This window comes from Stenella coeruleoalba, assembly GCF_951394435.1.
Source record: "Stenella coeruleoalba genome assembly, chromosome: X".
NCBI classification, from domain to species: Eukaryota; Metazoa; Chordata; class Mammalia; order Artiodactyla; family Delphinidae; genus Stenella; species Stenella coeruleoalba.
The window spans coordinates 94,005,160-94,025,567 of NC_137152.1; the positions used below are offsets into that span (position 1 = coordinate 94,005,160).

The 20,408-nt window shown below is 66.0% G+C and overlaps 1 protein-coding gene across 1 annotated transcript in view; it reads right to left on the reverse strand.

The window, feature by feature from the left end:
* LOC307180639 (uncharacterized protein) overlaps window positions 1-20,408 on the reverse strand; it is a gene marked incomplete at its 5' end in the record, with an annotated part of 97,304 nt that overhangs the window by 27,670 nt on the left and 49,226 nt on the right. Inside the window, 3 exons of the mRNA XM_079911005.1 lie at window positions 537-610; window positions 7,623-7,696; window positions 14,700-14,773. Of these exons, the coding sequence (XP_079767131.1) occupies window positions 537-610; window positions 7,623-7,696; window positions 14,700-14,773 (222 nt within the window). The remainder of the gene's footprint in view (window positions 1-536; window positions 611-7,622; window positions 7,697-14,699; window positions 14,774-20,408) is intronic.

The following is a 20,408-nucleotide window of genomic DNA, read 5'->3' on the forward strand; positions in this document are numbered from 1 at the left end:
TATCACGGGCTCCACTCAGAGCACAGGAGGCAAAAAGCCCACGAGGCCTGGCTCCCCCTCAAAGGGTCTCCCCACCGCCGGCCCCCACGTCGGGCTGGGCTGGCACTGCTGCTTCTCGGGCGTGAGGTGGGGCGCCGAGTGATCACGTCACGGGCGGTTGGCTTCACGGAGGCTGGAGCCCAGACCGGGCCCTGGTGCCGGTGCAAGCGGCCCGGGCCCGATCCCTTTCCACTCTCCCCGCCCCCGCAGGGCACGGACCTCAAATGCTACGCACCGATCACCTAGGGTAACCGTACACAGATGCTCGTCCACGCACCTCTTTCTTCCGGCCCCCCAGTCAGGATCTGACTCGAGAGCCTTTCCTACCGTGGCCAGGAACTCCGGCACAGTACACCAGTGTCCCCGTGCCACGATCCCACCTGGGAGTCCCTCCTTCTTGAGCCTTGCTGAACTAGCAGAATCACTGACTTTTTCCTCTGATGAAATAGACTATCTCGGACGGGGGAAGGGGAGAGAACAAAAGAGCACGCACTCACCCAGAACACCAGCGCCTGGAGATGACCGACGTCCCCGGTTTCCCTCTTCCTCCTTTCCTTCCGCTCTGCCTCCTCTGCAACGAGAGAGAACCGAACGCCCATCACTCAGTGTGGGACCACCACGGTGCCGGTGAACGGGGGGCTGGGGGGGTCCGCGTACACCCCCGCCCGCACAACCTCGAGAGAGAGTGCCTCCGGTTCCTACTCGAGTGTACCGGCACCCCCGGGCCAACCAAAAACTTCCAAACGAGGCGCAAGCGTGAAGAATCAACTCCACGCGTCCTTCGGAAATGGCACGGATGCCAGCCGGGGCAGGGGGGGTCGTTAGACAGAAGCAGTTTGTACACAAAGAAGCGCGTCCAGTGAAAACCTTGATCCCGTCATTCCCCCTAAATCTCCTTCCGGCGGGAAGCACAGCCATCACACCCTGGCGTTGACAGGCGCGGAGCTTGTCTCCTCGGCTCTGCACACGTGGGACTATGGCGGGACACCCCCAGGTATCTTGGCAAGCCCGCGCGCGTCCTCCACAACTTCCCAGCAGTTCCTAGGACGCGTGGGTAAAGGGGCACCCACTCGTCTCCCCTCTGGCCGCACAAAGGTCCACCGCACGTACTTTCCGGGCATAAAGGGCACGTGCTCTGGGACGTGGCCCACGTGAGATCTACCCTGCTCCTCTCCTCTGGGTGGACGCCGACGCCGGAGAACGTACCCTGGTCACGCTCACCCACACCCTGGTAACGACAGACTCGGTGGCCCGCGCCTCAGAGCCACTTCCGTGGGAGACAGAAGAGGAGAGGAAGGAACAAGGCGGAAGCCTAGCGTCCAAAGAGGAGGGGCACGTGAGACACCCTACGCTCCTGCCTCCGGGCACAGACAGGGGCACCCTACCCTGGGCAGCTGTCCGAAAAGAAACGGAGGGGACCTAGCAGGACACGACGTCGACTCCGCACAGACGCGCCGACGCCACGGCACGCCTATAGCGCCGTGAGAGCAGCCAAAAAGGCAGAAGACTACCTATCGCTACCTGAGCCTGCTGGGGCCGGGGAGCAGGCGACATGCACACAGCCCTCTGCGGCCCGCTGCCCCCACCTGCATTCAACCCCGGGAGCACACATACGCACGCAGAAATGACGCGTGCTTCCCTCCGCAGACGGGGACAACTTGGGAGCGGCCATCGAGCAACGGCCAGGGCTTTGGCTTTGACCGGGAGAAAGTTCTATCCACAGCGGCACCCCCGAGGCGGTTACAGGGAGAAAGTACGAGAGAAGGGACCTTTTGTACACGCTCTATAGGCGCACGTACACGAGCTTACGCACGACGCACACGTGATACGCACGCGCGCCCACGCACACGTTCGTGTACCTGCGTGCTTACGAATGAACGAGTGGAGCAGGGAACGAGTGAATGAACCGACGAACGAGTCCGGGGGGGGGTTTGAGGCGAGAGTACAGACACACTCCCATGGAGAGCTCCCCAGGAGGGTCTACTGAACTGATGGCCCTCCCCAGGGTCATCTGTCTGTGCGGATGGAGGGGAGCCGCCGGGATGTACACCTGTCCCAGCAACTCCAAACCACCTCCCTGCACCCCCGACCCCGGGCACTCCGTGGCAGAGTGACCGCCTGACGCCCCTGGAGCTGAGCAGGGGCAATGTGCCCCAGCTCCCTTGGGTCCCCGTCAGTGCCTCCCGCTGCCACAGTGGCCTAGACCCTCTCGGGCCTGCTCCTGAGCCCTTAAGCCAGTTCACGTAGCGGGATGAGAACAGCAGAGAGGCAACCACGCGGGAAGACGAGGAACCCAGGTCCCTGTGCCACCTCTGTCTCTGAATCAATGTCCTGAGAGAGCCAGGGTCCTGCCCGACACGACCCAGGTGGATGCCCGTCCCCAGGTGTGCAGACATGACAGGGTCCCGGTCGCCAGGACCTGTGGGCCAGGCAACGTGGACTCCAGACCCCTCCCAGAGGGGTGTGGAGATGGACCCACCGAGGCACGGATTCCTTGGGAGGTCTTTACCTGTGCGCTCCTACTGCCAAGGAGAAGCCCCAAAAGGAAGAGACACCGCCTCCCCCAACACCCCAGTAGGTCCCCCCCCCCCCACTCGGAAGGCTTGGGTGGCTCTTGGGCCTCCCTGGGCCTTTTTCCCTGGGCCTTTTTTGATCCGCAAAGGGCGGAGGGAGAGGCCACGCTCGCGAAGGCGCTGGGCATTTCTGGAGCAACAGTGCCATCAAGCGGAAGCTTTTTCAGCACGGCCTCCAGCCCCTGCCTGTGCATACCGTGGGGAAGGCCCGTGACGGGGAGGAGGGCTGGCTTCGGAGCACTGGGAGCATTCCCGGGCCGAACCTGGCCGCCCGGCACGCCTCCGCGGTAGGTGTGGAAGCCACACGCGGTGGGGTTCGGGGCCGGGCTCGCCCACCGAGGAGCCCCTGGCTGCCAGGCCCGCCGCGCTCCCCACCCTCGGGGCCGTGGCCTCGGCAGCCGCCATGTTCAGGAACAGGGAGCTGAAGCTCCCACCCCAGGGCATCTGGCCCCTGGATCCTGGCCCTCCCTGCAGGAGCGAGGCCGGCCAGTGGGGTCCCTGGGGTCTCAGGGCCACCGGGGACCCAGGACCCGCTGCCGGTGCCCCGGCGGAGGCCCCGGGCCCAGCCACCGTGGACCACGGGGAAAGGGGAGGAGGTGGCCGCCCGGTCCCCTGTCGGGGGCAGCACCCTGCAGACAGCCCGGAGAACGTGTCCTCGTTAGTGCTTGCTCCCAGACGCAGACGAGGAAGAGCAATGCAGGGGCGCTGTGCACGTTCCACCCTCTCGCAGTTGGATCTGGGTTTCGGTTTCTGTACTTCTTGCTCCCGCCATGGAGAGTCCCGATCCCAGGCCCCGCCGCATCCCGTGAGGCCCTTCCTGTGCCGCAGGACACAGGGTACCCAGGACCCACTGGCGATGGGACGCCAAGTGGGCCACGATCGATCGGTACGCAGAGAGGGACGGCACCGGCCGCAGCGAGGGGATCCAGGTCCGTTTTCCGCACCCGAGCTCACCTCGGGAACAGGAACTCTGCGGCCGGGGGACGCCCTATTCCTCGGCCTCCCTCCCCGTGGACGACCCGGGGGTCCTCTCGTTTGGGGAAGACTCCTGGGAGTTTTCACAAGCGGCTCCACGTTCTGCAGGTGCCGCCGTTGGCCCCGGCCAGAGGCGCACGCTGAGAGCACCTGCGGGGGGCCACCAGTCAGAGCGCCTAGCTACCTCAGGACCCGGCCCCAAGGAAAGGCTCTGCCCACGTAAGATGGCCTGACAACGTGTCGGGCGACTCACAGGCGCGAAAGGAGAGGGGCGCGGGGAGGGTTTCGGCGCCCTTCCAGGAGGGGTACGTGTGGAGGGAGCGAGGGGTCCAGCCTGGAGACTTGCTCCCAGTCGGAAGCCCTCCCCCACACCGCACCCCGCCCCGGGACCGGACCCCCACACACACACCAGCCCACCACGCACCCCCGCCCCGGCAGATAAGAGCTGGGCCAAAGGGCAGGAACGGGCCACCGCACAGCTTGCTCCAGAAGCGGCCTATCGGGTCGGCCGGGGACTCGAAGGCACCGCCGCGTGCCCAGGAGTATGCACCTCGTTCCCGGCCTTGGCAGACAAGCTGGACGAGTGCTGGTCATGGGGGAGAGGGTGGTCAAGGGGGGCGGGGGAGGCGTTCCTCTCAGTCCATCAGAGGTGAGCTTCAGGCAGCTTCTTCAGACGCCTTCCCCTTGATTCCCTGGCTGGGCTGCAGGTGCAAGCACAGGGCCGAGACCCGGAGGGCCAGGCCGCAATGCAAGCCGGGGCCTTTCCTTCTCATCGCTGAACTGAGGCTCAGGGCCTCGTGGGGAGAAAGCTGAAGCCTGCTGCAAATGCACGGCCCGGGGGTCCACTCGGCGGGGCTCTGCTCAGCTCCTCTCCTCTCCTCTCGTGTCCTGCCCTCTCCTCTCCGGGAGCCCCGTCCGGGAGCCCTCGGGACAGGCCAGGTCAGGCCTGGGCCACCATCCCGGAGACCGCGCGAGACGGCAGCGCAGCCACCGACTGACTGGACTCTTCGGCTCAGGTGAAGGCCTCCTCCTGCGGTGGCTCCTGCGTCCCGCGAGCGCCGTCCCCTTCTGGACTCGGACTGCCAGCTCTCGCTGGGCCTCGGCCGCCCTCGGCACCGGGTAGCCAGGCTCCACGTGTCGTCTCTGAGCTGGACACAAGAAGGTCGGTGGGCCCGCCTCGGCCGCTGCCGCCAAGGGCGGCGGGACTCCCGTTGCCCGCGGTGGTCTCTGGCTGGGCCGCACTGCGGCCCAGAGAGGCTTCCGGGGCCCTGGGCCCGCCTAGGCCGAACCTCCTCTGGCGCCGAAGGGAAGGGGGGACACGCGGCCAAATGCCCGCAGAACCGCGGCCCGGCCTCCTTCGGAGCAGCTTCCTCCAGTCCCGCCCAGACGTGGCGGCCACCAGGGTCCACCGAGACTCCACTTCCTGTAGCCCCACACGCCAGGCGGCCGGGCTGTGCGCCTTGTGCCACTGCCCGTCTCTGGAGCGTCCACGGCACCACCGGGCCTTGGGCCACGCTTCCCGCCCCTTCCCAGGCGGAGCCCTTGACTTCCCGGGGCCACTGTCCAGTGTTCCCGACTTCGATCCTTCGTCACTCCTCCCCAGGAAGGGACGGGTACAGGGTTCGCGGGATCGGCGGACCCGTTCCTCTTGATGGCACTACTGCACCACGAATGCCAACCTGCCCTGCCCCTTCCCCTCCCCCAGGCCCTCTCCCTCTGCCCTTTGCCGAGGGAAAAACGAAATGCCAACCTCTGCCCAACCTGCCAAAGGCAGGATGGCTCATCAACCCGGCCACTTCAGAGGGGCGCGCCTCAAACTCTGGCCCTGCATCCTGCGGGGCCTCGTCTCTGTGGGGTCCTCTTAGCCTGCCGTTACGACTCCCCATCCAGGCACCCAGCCGTTGGACCGGCAGCTGTGTCTGTAGCAGCCCACATTTGCCTAACGCCTCGGGAAACACTCTGAGCGTGAGCACAGAGATCCAGTCACGTCTGGCCGGTGCCCGGCGAGGCACCTTCTCACCAGTCACCGAGGGGCAAGCAGCCCGAACGAAGCAAAGGGCCGGCAGCCCACAGGCACAGACGCGGTGCGGGACGAGCTCGGCCTCCTAGGCCAAGACGATGGACTTCCCCCAAGGACCTGGCTCTTCTCCCGCGGCGGCCCGGGGGCGGGAGGGTGGCAGTGGGGTTTGGTGTCCAGGCGTGGCACGCACGGGTCCGTCGGGAGGGCCGCCGGGCGCTGCCCCAGAGACGCCGGAGCGGGTCAGTCTCCTGACACCGCCCAGGGGAAGGCCAGGGATGGGAAGACACCCCCGGGGTGGGTGTGTGGGTGGGTGTAGGCTCCCGCCAACTCGCTGTGCTTTACACCTCGGAGCGACTGGGAGCCACCGCGGACTCCTCTTTAGTTTCTTTGCGGTGCACTGGCGAATGTGGTTTAGACACAGGTTCCTGCCCTTAAGCACCCTCTCAGCGCCTGCCTGGTCGCACTGACTTGGGTGGAGGGCGGGGTGGGCCACTGGGGGCACTGCCGCCACCGGCCCCACCCATGTTGGCTGAAGGAACACACTCTGGATGCCAAGTGCTCCGCGGACACGAGGCCTTGGAAAGAGAAGAGAGCTCTGGTCCACCGCCGCCTCGGGAAGCACCACGCCTCCTCCGTGCTGAAAAGAACCGGAGGGACGGCACGGGACGGGACGGGATCGCATCTTCTCTCCTTTTCCCTGGCTTTTGTCTCAGCACGCCTTCCTCTCTTTCTCTGACTCCGAATCTGCTGCGCCTCCGGGCCTTGGCAATTCTTTCAAGCCGCGGTACTGAGGTGCGTCGAGGAAAGAAAAGCCGCAAGAGCCCCGCCGTGCTGAGTGCACGTCTTCCGGGACCCACGCCCCACGCCGGAGGACTTGACTCGACGCCCAGATATTACCGTGAAGGGCTCTTGGGATGGCCAAACAGGGTCCTCTGGAAGGCAGTGTCACCCCAGAAATGCCACGCTGCCCTTGCTGCTCGAACCCTGCCTCCGCCCTTCGCTAACCACGGAACGTCAGCCGCGCCGCCGACCCCTCGCTAAACCACGGCGCCACACGCTCACCAGCCCGCCTGGAGAAGCCTTCAATTACTCTGAGCCAGGGTAGGAGGCGTCCTCCTCCCGGCAAGACTGTTTCAACAGAAGACAGGAAGGAGAAGGGAGAAACAGAGACAGAAAGAAAACACCTCCGGCTGCCGGTCACGCACCCACTCAGGCGACATGTCCCACACGGAAGAAGGGGACGTACACCTCCCGGAAGGCCCCACACTGTCAAGTTCCTTGGTTTGTCAAGAGGCAGACTTGGGGAGTGCAAGGAGCCCCACAGAGGGCTGCCCCGTGCCAAACCTCCACGCCGCCCAGCGGGCGCCCCCTCTTCATCATCCCGCAAGGGCACGTCCCCGAGTCCTTCCTGGCTTGGTGGAGGGCCACGGCGGAGAGAGCCGGGCCCAAGAGCGATCAGGAGAGGACGGGAGGAACGGCTATCACGGGCTCCACTCAGAGCACAGGAGGCAAAAAGCCCACGAGGCCTGGCTCCCCCTCAAAGGGTCTCCCCACCGCCGGCCCCCACGTCGGGCTGGGCTGGCACTGCTGCTTCTCGGGGGTGAGGTGGGGCGCCGAGTGATCACGTCACGGGCGGTTGGCTTCACGGAGGCTGGAGCCCAGACCGGGCCCTGGTGCCGGTGCAAGCGGCCCGGGCCCGATCCCTTTCCACTCTCCCCGCCCCCGCAGGGCACGGACCTCAAATGCTACGCACCGATCACCTAGGGTAACCGTACACAGATGCTCGTCCACGCACCTCTTTCTTCCGGCCCCCCAGTCAGGATCTGACTCGAGAGCCTTTCCTACCGTGGCCAGGAACTCCGGCACAGTACACCAGTGTCCCCGTGCCACGATCCCACCTGGGAGTCCCTCCTTCTTGAGCCTTGCTGAACTAGCAGAATCACTGACTTTTTCCTCTGATGAAATAGACTATCTCGGACGGGGGAAGGGGAGAGAACAAAAGAGCACGCACTCACCCAGAACACCAGCGCCTGGAGATGACCGACGTCCCCGGTTTCCCTCTTCCTCCTTTCCTTCCGCTCTGCCTCCTCTGCAACGAGAGAGAACCGAACGCCCATCACTCAGTGTGGGACCACCACGGTGCCGGTGAACGGGGGGCTGGGGGGGTCCGCGTACACCCCCGCCCGCACAACCTCGAGAGAGAGTGCCTCCGGTTCCTACTCGAGTGTACCGGCACCCCCGGGCCAACCAAAAACTTCCAAACGAGGCGCAAGCGTGAAGAATCAACTCCACGCGTCCTTCGGAAATGGCACGGATGCCAGCCGGGGCAGGGGGGGTCGTTAGACAGAAGCAGTTTGTACACAAAGAAGCGCGTCCAGTGAAAACCTTGATCCCGTCATTCCCCCTAAATCTCCTTCCGGCGGGAAGCACAGCCATCACACCCTGGCGTTGACAGGCGCGGAGCTTGTCTCCTCGGCTCTGCACACGTGGGACTATGGCGGGACACCCCCAGGTATCTTGGCAAGCCCGCGCGCGTCCTCCACAACTTCCCAGCAGTTCCTAGGACGCGTGGGTAAAGGGGCACCCACTCGTCTCCCCTCTGGCCGCACAAAGGTCCACCGCACGTACTTTCCGGGCATAAAGGGCACGTGCTCTGGGACGTGGCCCACGTGACACCTACCCTGCTCCTCTCCTCTGGGTGGACGCCGACGCCGGAGAACGTACCCTGGTCACGCTCACCCACACCCTGGTAACGACAGACTCGGTGGCCCGCGCCTCAGAGCCACTTCCGTGGGAGACAGAAGAGGAGAGGAAGGAACAAGGCGGAAGCCTAGCGTCCAAAGAGGAGGGGCACGTGAGACACCCTACGCTCCTGCCTCCGGGCACAGACAAGGGCACCCTACCCTGGGCAGCTGTCCGAAAAGAAACGGAGGGGACCTAGCAGGACACGACGTCGACTCCGCACAGACGCGCCGACGCCACGGCACGCCTATAGCGCCGTGAGAGCAGCCGAAAAGGCAGAAGACTACCTATCGCTACCTGAGCCTGCTGGGGCCGGGGAGCAGGCGACATGCACACAGCCCTCTGCGGCCCGCTGCCCCCACCTGCATTCAACCCCGGGAGCACACATACGCACGCAGAAATGACGCGTGCTTCCCTCCGCAGACGGGGACAACTTGGGAGCGGCCATCGAGCAACGGCCAGGGCTTTGGCTTTGACCGGGAGAAAGTTCTATCCACAGCGGCACCCCCGAGGCGGTTACAGGGAGAAAGTACGAGAGAAGGGACCTTTTGTACACGCTCTATAGGCGCACGTACACGAGCTTACGCACGACGCACACGTGATACGCACGCGCGCCCACGCACACGTTCGTGTACCTGCGGGCTTACGAATGAACGAGTGGAGCAGGGAACGAGTGAATGAACCGACGAACGAGTCCGGGGGGGTTTGAGGCGAGAGTACAGACACACTCCCATGGAGAGCTCCCCAGAAGGGTCTACTGAACTGATGGCCCTCCCCAGGGTCATCTGTCTGTGCGGATGGAGGGGAGCCGCCGGGATGTACACCTGTCCCAGCAACTCCAAACCACCTCCCTGCACCCCCGACCCCGGGCACTCCGTGGCAGAGTGACCGCCTGACGCCCCTGGAGCTGAGCAGGGGCAATGTGCCCCAGCTCCCTTGGGTCCCCGTCAGTGCCTCCCGCTGCCACAGTGGCCTAGACCCTCTCGGGCCTGCTCCTGAGCCCTTAAGCCAGTTCACGTAGCGGGATGAGAACAGCAGAGAGGCAACCACGCAGGAAGACGAGGAACCCAGGTCCCTGTGCCACCTCTGTCTCTGAATCAATGTCCTGAGAGAGCCAGGGTCCTGCCCGACACGACCCAGGTGGATGCCCGTCCCCAGGTGTGCAGACATGACAGGGTCCCGGTCGCCAGGACCTGTGGGCCAGGCAACGTGGACTCCAGACCCCTCCCAGAGGGGTGTGGAGATGGACCCACCGAGGCACGGATTCCTTGGGAGGTCTTTACCTGTGCGCTCCTACTGCCAAGGAGAAGCCCCAAAAGGAAGAGACACCGCCTCCCCCAACACCCCAGTAGGTCCCCCTCCCCCCACTCGGAAGGCTTGGGTGGCTCTTGGGCCTCCCTGGGCCTTTTTCCCTGGGCCTTTTTTGATCCGCAAAGGGCGGAGGGAGAGGCCACGCTCGCGAAGGCGCTGGGCATTTCTGGAGCAACAGTGCCATCAAGCGGAAGCTTTTTCAGCACGGCCTCCAGCCCCTGCCTGTGCATACCGTGGGGAAGGCCCGTGACGGGGAGGAGGGCTGGCTTCGGAGCACTGGGAGCATTCCCGGGCCGAACCTGGCCGCCCGGCACGCCTCCGCGGTAGGTGTGGAAGCCACACGCGGTGGGGTTCGGGGCCGGGCTCGCCCACCGAGGAGCCCCTGGCTGCCAGGCCCGCCGCGCTCCCCACCCTCGGGGCCGTGGCCTCGGCAGCCGCCATGTTCAGGAACAGGGAGCTGAAGCTCCCACCCCAGGGCATCTGGCCCCTGGATCCTGGCCCTCCCTGCAGGAGCGAGGCCGGCCAGTGGGGTCCCTGGGGTCTCAGGGCCACCGGGGACCCAGGACCCGCTGCCGGTGCCCCGGCGGAGGCCCCGGGCCCAGCCACCGTGGACCACGGGGAAAGGGGAGGAGGTGGCCGCCCGGTCCCCTGTCGGGGGCAGCACCCTGCAGACAGCCCGGAGAACGTGTCCTCGTTAGTGCTTGCTCCCAGACGCAGACGAGGAAGAGCAATGCAGGGGCGCTGTGCACGTTCCACCCTCTCGCAGTTGGATCTGGGTTTCGGTTTCTGTACTTCTTGCTCCCGCCATGGAGAGTCCCGATCCCAGGCCCCGCCGCATCCCGTGAGGCCCTTCCTGTGCCGCAGGACACAGGGTACCCAGGACCCACTGGCGATGGGACGCCAAGTGGGCCACGATCGATCGGTACGCAGAGAGGGACGGCACCGGCCGCAGCGAGGGGATCCAGGTCCGTTTTCCGCACCCGAGCTCACCTCGGGAACAGGAACTCTGCGGCCGGGGGACGCCCTATTCCTCGGCCTCCCTCCCCGTGGACGACCCGGGGGTCCTCTCGTTTGGGGAAGACTCCTGGGAGTTTTCACAAGCGGCTCCACGTTCTGCAGGTGCCGCCGTTGGCCCCGGCCAGAGGCGCACGCTGAGAGCACCTGCGGGGGGCCACCAGTCAGAGCGCCTAGCTACCTCAGGACCCGGCCCCAAGGAAAGGCTCTGCCCACGTAAGATGGCCTGACAACGTGTCGGGCGACTCACAGGCGCGAAAGGAGAGGGGCGCGGGGAGGGTTTCGGCGCCCTTCCAGGAGGGGTACGTGTGGAGGGAGGGAGGGGTCCAGCCTGGAGACTTGCTCCCAGTCGGAAGCCCTCCCCCACACCGCACCCCGCCCCGGGACCGGACCCCCACACACACACCAGCCCACCACGCACCCCCGCCCCGGCAGATAAGAGCTGGGCCAAAGGGCAGGAACGGGCCACCGCACAGCTTGCTCCAGAAGCGGCCTATCGGGTCGGCCGGGGACTCGAAGGCACCGCCGCGTGCCCAGGAGTATGCACCTCGTTCCCGGCCTTGGCAGACAAGCTGGACGAGTGCTGGTCATGGGGGAGAGGGTGGTCAAGGGGGGCAGGGGAGGCGTTCCTCTCAGTCCATCAGAGGTGAGCTTCAGGCAGCTTCTTCAGACGCCTTCCCCTTGATTCCCTGGCTGGGCTGCAGGTGCAAGCACAGGGCCGAGACCCGGAGGGCCAGGCCGCAATGCAAGCCGGGGCCTTTCCTTCTCATCGCTGAACTGAGGCTCAGGGCCTCGTGGGGAGAAAGCTGAAGCCTGCTGCAAATGCACGGCCCGGGGGTCCACTCGGCGGGGCTCTGCTCAGCTCCTCTCCTCTCCTCTCGTGTCCTGCCCTCTCCTCTCCGAGAGCCCCGTCCGGGAGCCCTCGGGACAGGCCAGGTCAGGCCTGGGCCACCATCCCGGAGACCGCGCGAGACGGCAGCGCAGCCACCGACTGACTGGACTCTTCGGCTCAGGTGAAGGCCTCCTCCTGCGGTGGCTCCTGCGTCCCGCGAGCGCCGTCCCCTTCTGGACTCGGACTGCCAGCTCTCGCTGGGCCTCGGCCGCCCTCGGCACCGGGTAGCCAGGCTCCACGTGTCGTCTCTGAGCTGGACACAAGAAGGTCGGTGGGCCCGCCTCGGCCGCTGCCGCCAAGGGCGGCGGAACTCCCGTTGCCCGCGGTGGTCTCTGGCTGGGCCGCGAGAGGCTTCCGGGGCCCTGGGCCCGCCTAGGCCGAACCTCCTCTGGCGCCGAGGGGAAGGGACACGCGGCCAAATGCCCGCAGAACCGCGGCCCGGCCTCCTTCGGAGCAGCTTCCTCCAGTCCCGCCCAGACGTGGCGGCCACCAGGGTCCACCGAGACTCCACTTCCTGTAGCCCCACACGCCAGGCGGCCGGGCTGTGCGCCTTGTGCCACTGCCCGTCTCTGGAGCGTCCACGGCACCGCCGGGCCTTGGGCCACGCTTCCCGCCCCTTCCCAGGCGGAGCCCTTGACTTCCCGGGGCCACTGTCCAGTGTTCCCGACTTCGATCCTTCGTCACTCCTCCCCAGGAAGGGACGGGTACAGGGTTCGCGGGATCGGCGGACCCGTTCCTCTTGATGGCACTACTGCACCACGAATGCCAACCTGCCCTGCCCCTTCCCCTCCCCCAGGCCCTCTCCCTCTGCCCTTTGCCGAGGGAAAAACGAAATGCCAACCTCTGCCCAACCTGCCAAAGGCAGGATGGCTCATCAACCCGGCCACTTCAGAGGGGCGCGCCTCAAACTCTGGCCCTGCATCCTGCGGGGCCTCGTCTCTGTGGGGTCCTCTTAGCCTGCCGTTACGACTCCCCATCCAGGCACCCAGCCGTTGGACCGGCAGCTGTGTCTTTAGCAGCCCACATTTGCCTAACGCCTCGGGAAACACTCTGAGCGTGAGCACAGAGATCCAGTCACGTCTGGCCGGTGCCCGGCGAGGCACCTTCTCACCAGTCACCGAGGGGCAAGCAGCCCGAACGAAGCAAAGGGCCGGCAGCCCACAGGCACAGACGCGGTGCGGGACGAGCTCGGCCTCCTAGGCCAAGACGATGGACTTCCCCCGAGGACCTGGCTCTTCTCCCGCGGCGGCCCGGGGGCGGGAGGGTGGCAGTGGGGTTTGGTGTCCAGGCGTGGACGGTGGCACGCACGGGTCCGTCGGGAGGGCCGCCGGGCGCTGCCCCAGAGACGCCGGAGCGGGTCAGTCTCCTGACACCGCCCAGGGGAAGGCCAGGGATGGGAAGACACCCCCGGGGTGGGTGTGTGGGTGGGTGTAGGCTCCCGCCAACTCGCTGTGCTTTACACCTCGGAGCGACTGGGAGCCACCGCGGACTCCTCTTTAGTTTCTTTGCGGTGCACTGGCGAATGTGGTTTAGACACAGGTTCCTGCCCTTAAGCACCCTCTCAGCGCCTGCCTGGTCGCACTGACTTGGGTGGAGGGCGGGGTGGGCCACTGGGGGCACTGCCGCCACCGGCCCCACCCATGTTGGCTGAAGGAACACACTCTGGATGCCAAGTGCTCCGCGGACACGAGGCCTTGGAAAGAGAAGAGAGCTCTGGTCCACCGCCGCCTCGGGAAGCACCACGCCTCCTCCGTGCTGAAAAGAACCGGAGGGACGGCACGGGACGGGACGGGATCGCATCTTCTCTCCTTTTCCCTGGCTTTTGTCTCAGCACGCCTTCCTCTCTTTCTCTGACTCCGAATCTGCTGCGCCTCCGGGCCTTGGCAATTCTTTCAAGCCGCGGTACTGAGGTGCGTCGAGGAAAGAAAAGCCGCAAGAGCCCCGCCGTGCTGAGTGCACGTCTTCCGGGACCCACGCCCCACGCCGGAGGACTTGACTCGACGCCCAGATATTACCGTGAAGGGCTCTTGGGATGGCCAAACAGGGTCCTCTGGAAGGCAGTGTCACCCCAGAAATGCCACGCTGCCCTTGCTGCTCGAACCCTGCCTCCGCCCTTCGCTAACCACGGAACGTCAGCCGCGCCGCCGACCCCTCGCTAAACCACGGCGCCACACGCTCACCAGCCCGCCTGGAGAAGCCTTCAATTACTCTGAGCCAGGGTAGGAGGCGTCCTCCTCCCGGCAAGACTGTTTCAACAGAAGACAGGAAGGAGAAGGGAGAAACAGAGACAGAAAGAAAACACCTCCGGCTGCCGGTCACGCACCCACTCAGGCGACATGTCCCACACGGAAGAAGGGGACGTACACCTCCCGGAAGGCCCCACACTGTCAAGTTCCTTGGTTTGTCAAGAGGCAGACTTGGGGAGTGCAAGGAGCCCCACAGAGGGCTGCCCCGTGCCAAGCCTCCACGCCGCCCAGCGGGCGCCCCCTCTTCATCATCCCGCAAGGGCACGTCCCCGAGTCCTTCCTGGCTTGGTGGAGGGCCACGGCGGAGAGAGCCGGGCCCAAGAGCGATCAGGAGAGGACGGGAGGAACGGCTATCACGGGCTCCACTCAGAGCACAGGAGGCAAAAAGCCCACGAGGCCTGGCTCCCCCTCAAAGGGTCTCCCCACCGCCGGCCCCCACGTCGGGCTGGGCTGGCACTGCTGCTTCTCGGGCGTGAGGTGGGGCGCCGAGTGATCACGTCACGGGCGGTTGGCTTCACGGAGGCTGGAGCCCAGACCGGGCCCTGGTGCCGGTGCAAGCGGCCCGGGCCCGATCCCTTTCCACTCTCCCCGCCCCCGCAGGGCACGGACCTCAAATGCTACGCACCGATCACCTAGGGTAACCGTACACAGATGCTCGTCCACGCACCTCTTTCTTCCGGCCCCCCAGTCAGGATCTGACTCGAGAGCCTTTCCTACCGTGGCCAGGAACTCCGGCACAGTACACCAGTGTCCCCGTGCCACGATCCCACCTGGGAGTCCCTCCTTCTTGAGCCTTGCTGAACTAGCAGAATCACTGACTTTTTCCTCTGATGAAATAGACTATCTCGGACGGGGGAAGGGGAGAGAACAAAAGAGCACGCACTCACCCAGAACACCAGCGCCTGGAGATGACCGACGTCCCCGGTTTCCCTCTTCCTCCTTTCCTTCCGCTCTGCCTCCTCTGCAACGAGAGAGAACCGAACGCCCATCACTCAGTGTGGGACCACCACGGTGCCGGTGAACGGGGGGCTGGGGGGGTCCGCGTACACCCCCGCCCGCACAACCTCGAGAGAGAGTGCCTCCGGTTCCTACTCGAGTGTACCGGCACCCCCGGGCCAACCAAAAACTTCCAAACGAGGCGCAAGCGTGAAGAATCAACTCCACGCGTCCTTCGGAAATGGCACGGATGCCAGCCGGGGCAGGGGGGGTCGTTAGACAGAAGCAGTTTGTACACAAAGAAGCGCGTCCAGTGAAAACCTTGATCCCGTCATTCCCCCTAAATCTCCTTCCGGCGGGAAGCACAGCCATCACACCCTGGCGTTGACAGGCGCGGAGCTTGTCTCCTCGGCTCTGCACACGTGGGACTATGGCGGGACACCCCCAGGTATCTTGGCAAGCCCGCGCGCGTCCTCCACAACTTCCCAGCAGTTCCTAGGACGCGTGGGTAAAGGGGCACCCACTCGTCTCCCCTCTGGCCGCACAAAGGTCCACCGCACGTACTTTCCGGGCATAAAGGGCACGTGCTCTGGGACGTGGCCCACGTGAGATCTACCCTGCTCCTCTCCTCTGGGTGGACGCCGACGCCGGAGAACGTACCCTGGTCACGCTCACCCACACCCTGGTAACGACAGACTCGGTGGCCCGCGCCTCAGAGCCACTTCCGTGGGAGACAGAAGAGGAGAGGAAGGAACAAGGCGGAAGCCTAGCGTCCAAAGAGGAGGGGCACGTGAGACACCCTACGCTCCTGCCTCCGGGCACAGACAGGGGCACCCTACCCTGGGCAGCTGTCCGAAAAGAAACGGAGGGGACCTAGCAGGACACGACGTCGACTCCGCACAGACGCGCCGACGCCACGGCACGCCTATAGCGCCGTGAGAGCAGCCAAAAAGGCAGAAGACTACCTATCGCTACCTGAGCCTGCTGGGGCCGGGGAGCAGGCGACATGCACACAGCCCTCTGCGGCCCGCTGCCCCCACCTGCATTCAACCCCGGGAGCACACATACGCACGCAGAAATGACGCGTGCTTCCCTCCGCAGACGGGGACAACTTGGGAGCGGCCATCGAGCAACGGCCAGGGCTTTGGCTTTGACCGGGAGAAAGTTCTATCCACAGCGGCACCCCCGAGGCGGTTACAGGGAGAAAGTACGAGAGAAGGGACCTTTTGTACACGCTCTATAGGCGCACGTACACGAGCTTACGCACGACGCACACGTGATACGCACGCGCGCCCACGCACACGTTCGTGTACCTGCGTGCTTACGAATGAACGAGTGGAGCAGGGAACGAGTGAATGAACCGACGAACGAGTCCGGGGGGGGGTTTGAGGCGAGAGTACAGACACACTCCCATGGAGAGCTCCCCAGGAGGGTCTACTGAACTGATGGCCCTCCCCAGGGTCATCTGTCTGTGCGGATGGAGGGGAGCCGCCGGGATGTACACCTGTCCCAGCAACTCCAAACCACCTCCCTGCACCCCCGACCCCGGGCACTCCGTGGCAGAGTGACCGCCTGACGCCCCTGGAGCTGAGCAGGGGCAATGTGCCCCAGCTCCCTTGGGTCCCCGTCAGTGCCTCCCGCTGCCACAGTGGCCTAGACCCTCTCGGGCCTGCTCCTGAGCCCTTAAGCCAGTTCACGTAGCGGGATGAGAACAGCAGAGAGGCAACCACGCGGGAAGACGAGGAACCCAGGTCCCTGTGCCACCTCTGTCTCTGAATCAATGTCCTGAGAGAGCCAGGGTCCTGCCCGACACGACCCAGGTGGATGCCCGTCCCCAGGTGTGCAGACATGACAGGGTCCCGGTCGCCAGGACCTGTGGGCCAGGCAACGTGGACTCCAGACCCCTCCCAGAGGGGTGTGGAGATGGACCCACCGAGGCACGGATTCCTTGGGAGGTCTTTACCTGTGCGCTCCTACTGCCAAGGAGAAGCCCCAAAAGGAAGAGACACCGCCTCCCCCAACACCCCAGTAGGTCCCCCCCCCCCCACTCGGAAGGCTTGGGTGGCTCTTGGGCCTCCCTGGGCCTTTTTCCCTGGGCCTTTTTTGATCCGCAAAGGGCGGAGGGAGAGGCCACGCTCGCGAAGGCGCTGGGCATTTCTGGAGCAACAGTGCCATCAAGCGGAAGCTTTTTCAGCACGGCCTCCAGCCCCTGCCTGTGCATACCGTGGGGAAGGCCCGTGACGGGGAGGAGGGCTGGCTTCGGAGCACTGGGAGCATTCCCGGGCCGAACCTGGCCGCCCGGCACGCCTCCGCGGTAGGTGTGGAAGCCACACGCGGTGGGGTTCGGGGCCGGGCTCGCCCACCGAGGAGCCCCTGGCTGCCAGGCCCGCCGCGCTCCCCACCCTCGGGGCCGTGGCCTCGGCAGCCGCCATGTTCAGGAACAGGGAGCTGAAGCTCCCACCCCAGGGCATCTGGCCCCTGGATCCTGGCCCTCCCTGCAGGAGCGAGGCCGGCCAGTGGGGTCCCTGGGGTCTCAGGGCCACCGGGGACCCAGGACCCGCTGCCGGTGCCCCGGCGGAGGCCCCGGGCCCAGCCACCGTGGACCACGGGGAAAGGGGAGGAGGTGGCCGCCCGGTCCCCTGTCGGGGGCAGCACCCTGCAGACAGCCCGGAGAACGTGTCCTCGTTAGTGCTTGCTCCCAGACGCAGACGAGGAAGAGCAATGCAGGGGCGCTGTGCACGTTCCACCCTCTCGCAGTTGGATCTGGGTTTCGGTTTCTGTACTTCTTGCTCCCGCCATGGAGAGTCCCGATCCCAGGCCCCGCCGCATCCCGTGAGGCCCTTCCTGTGCCGCAGGACACAGGGTACCCAGGACCCACTGGCGATGGGACGCCAAGTGGGCCACGATCGATCGGTACGCAGAGAGGGACGGCACCGGCCGCAGCGAGGGGATCCAGGTCCGTTTTCCGCACCCGAGCTCACCTCGGGAACAGGAACTCTGCGGCCGGGGGACGCCCTATTCCTCGGCCTCCCTCCCCGTGGACGACCCGGGGGTCCTCTCGTTTGGGGAAGACTCCTGGGAGTTTTCACAAGCGGCTCCACGTTCTGCAGGTGCCGCCGTTGGCCCCGGCCAGAGGCGCACGCTGAGAGCACCTGCGGGGGGCCACCAGTCAGAGCGCCTAGCTACCTCAGGACCCGGCCCCAAGGAAAGGCTCTGCCCACGTAAGATGGCCTGACAACGTGTCGGGCGACTCACAGGCGCGAAAGGAGAGGGGCGCGGGGAGGGTTTCGGCGCCCTTCCAGGAGGGGTACGTGTGGAGGGAGGGAGGGGTCCAGCCTGGAGACTTGCTCCCAGTCGGAAGCCCTCCCCCACACCGCACCCCGCCCCGGGACCGGACCCCCACACACACACCAGCCCACCACGCACCCCCGCCCCGGCAGATAAGAGCTGGGCCAAAGGGCAGGAACGGGCCACCGCACAGCTTGCTCCAGAAGCGGCCTATCGGGTCGGCCGGGGACTCGAAGGCACCGCCGCGTGCCCAGGAGTATGCACCTCGTTCCCGGCCTTGGCAGACAAGCTGGACGAGTGCTGGTCATGGGGGAGAGGGTGGTCAAGGGGGGCGGGGGAGGCGTTCCTCTCAGTCCATCAGAGGTGAGCTTCAGGCAGCTTCTTCAGACGCCTTCCCCTTGATTCCCTGGCTGGGCTGCAGGTGCAAGCACAGGGCCGAGACCCGGAGGGCCAGGCCGCAATGCAAGCCGGGGCCTTTCCTTCTCATCGCTGAACTGAGGCTCAGGGCCTCGTGGGGAGAAAGCTGAAGCCTGCTGCAAATGCACGGCCCGGGGGTCCACTCGGCGGGGCTCTGCTCAGCTCCTCTCCTCTCCTCTCGTGTCCTGCCCTCTCCTCTCCGGGAGCCCCGTCCGGGAGCCCTCGGGACAGGCCAGGTCAGGCCTGGGCCACCATCCCGGAGACCGCGCGAGACGGCAGCGCAGCCACCGACTGACTGGACTCTTCGGCTCAGGTGAAGGCCTCCTCCTGCGGTGGCTCCTGCGTCCCGCGAGCGCCGTCCCCTTCTGGACTCGGACTGCCAGCTCTCGCTGGGCCTCGGCCGCCCTCGGCACCGGGTAGCCAGGCTCCACGTGTCGTCTCTGAGCTGGACACAAGAAGGTCGGTGGGCCCGCCTCGGCCGCTGCCGCCAAGGGCGGCGGGACTCCCGTTGCCCGCGGTGGTCTCTGGCTGGGCCGCACTGCGGCCCAGAGAGGCTTCCGGGGCCCTGGGCCCGCCTAGGCCGAACCTCCTCTGGCGCCGAAGGGAAGGGGGGACACGCGGCCAAATGCCCGCAGAACCGCGGCCCGGCCTCCTTCGGAGCAGCTTCCTCCAGTCCCGCCCAGACGTGGCGGCCACCAGGGTCCACCGAGACTCCACTTCCTGTAGCCCCACACGCCAGGCGGCCGGGCTGTGCGCCTTGTGCCACTGCCCGTCTCTGGAGCGTCCACGGCACCACCGGGCCTTGGGCCACGCTTCCCGCCCCTTCCCAGGCGGAGCCCTTGACTTCCCGGGGCCACTGTCCAGTGTTCCCGACTTCGATCCTTCGTCACTCCTCCCCAGGAAGGGACGGGTACAGGGTTCGCGGGATCGGCGGACCCGTTCCTCTTGATGGCACTACTGCACCACGAATGCCAACCTGCCCTGCCCCTTCCCCTCCCCCAGGCCCTCTCCCTCTGCCCTTTGCCGAGGGAAAAACGAAATGCCAACCTCTGCCCAACCTGCCAAAGGCAGGATGGCTCATCAACCCGGCCACTTCAGAGGGGCGCGCCTCAAACTCTGGCCCTGCATCCTGCGGGGCCTCGTCTCTGTGGGGTCCTCTTAGCCTGCCGTTACGACTCCCCATCCAGGCACCCAGCCGTTGGACCGGCAGCTGTGTCTATAGCAGCCCACATTTGCCTAACGCCTCGGGAAACACTCTGAGCGTGAGCACAGAGATCCAGTCACGTCTGGCCGGTGCCCGGCGAGGCACCTTCTCACCAGTCACCGAGGGGCAAGCAGCCCGAACGAAGCAAAGGGCCGGCAGCCCACAGGCACAGACGCGGTGCGGGACGAGCTCGGCCTCCTAGGCCAAGACGATGGACTTCCCCCGAGGACCTGGCTCTTCTCCCGCGGCGGCCCGGGGGCGGGAGGGTGGCAGTGGGGTTTGGTGTCCAGGCGTGGCACGCACGGGTCCGTCGGGAGGGCCGCCGGGCGCTGCCCCAGAGACGCCGGAGCGGGTCAGTCTCCTGACACCGCCCAGGGGAAGGCCAGGGATGGGAAGACACCCCCGGGGTGGGTGTGTGGGTGGGTGTAGGCTCCCGCCAACTCGCTGTGCTTTACACCTCGGAGCGACTGGGAGCCACCGCGGACTCCTCTTTAGTTTCTTTGCGGTGCACTGGCGAATGTGGTTTAGACACAGGTTCCTGCCCTTAAGCACCCTCTCAGCGCCTGCCTGGTCGCACTGACTTGGGTGGAGGGCGGGGTGGGCCACTGGGGGCACTGCCGCCACCGGCCCCACCCATGTTGGCTGAAGGAACACACTCTGGATGCCAAGTGCTCCGCGGACACGAGGCCTTGGAAAGAGAAGAGAGCTCTGGTCCACCGCCGCCTCGGGAAGCACCACGCCTCCTCCGTGC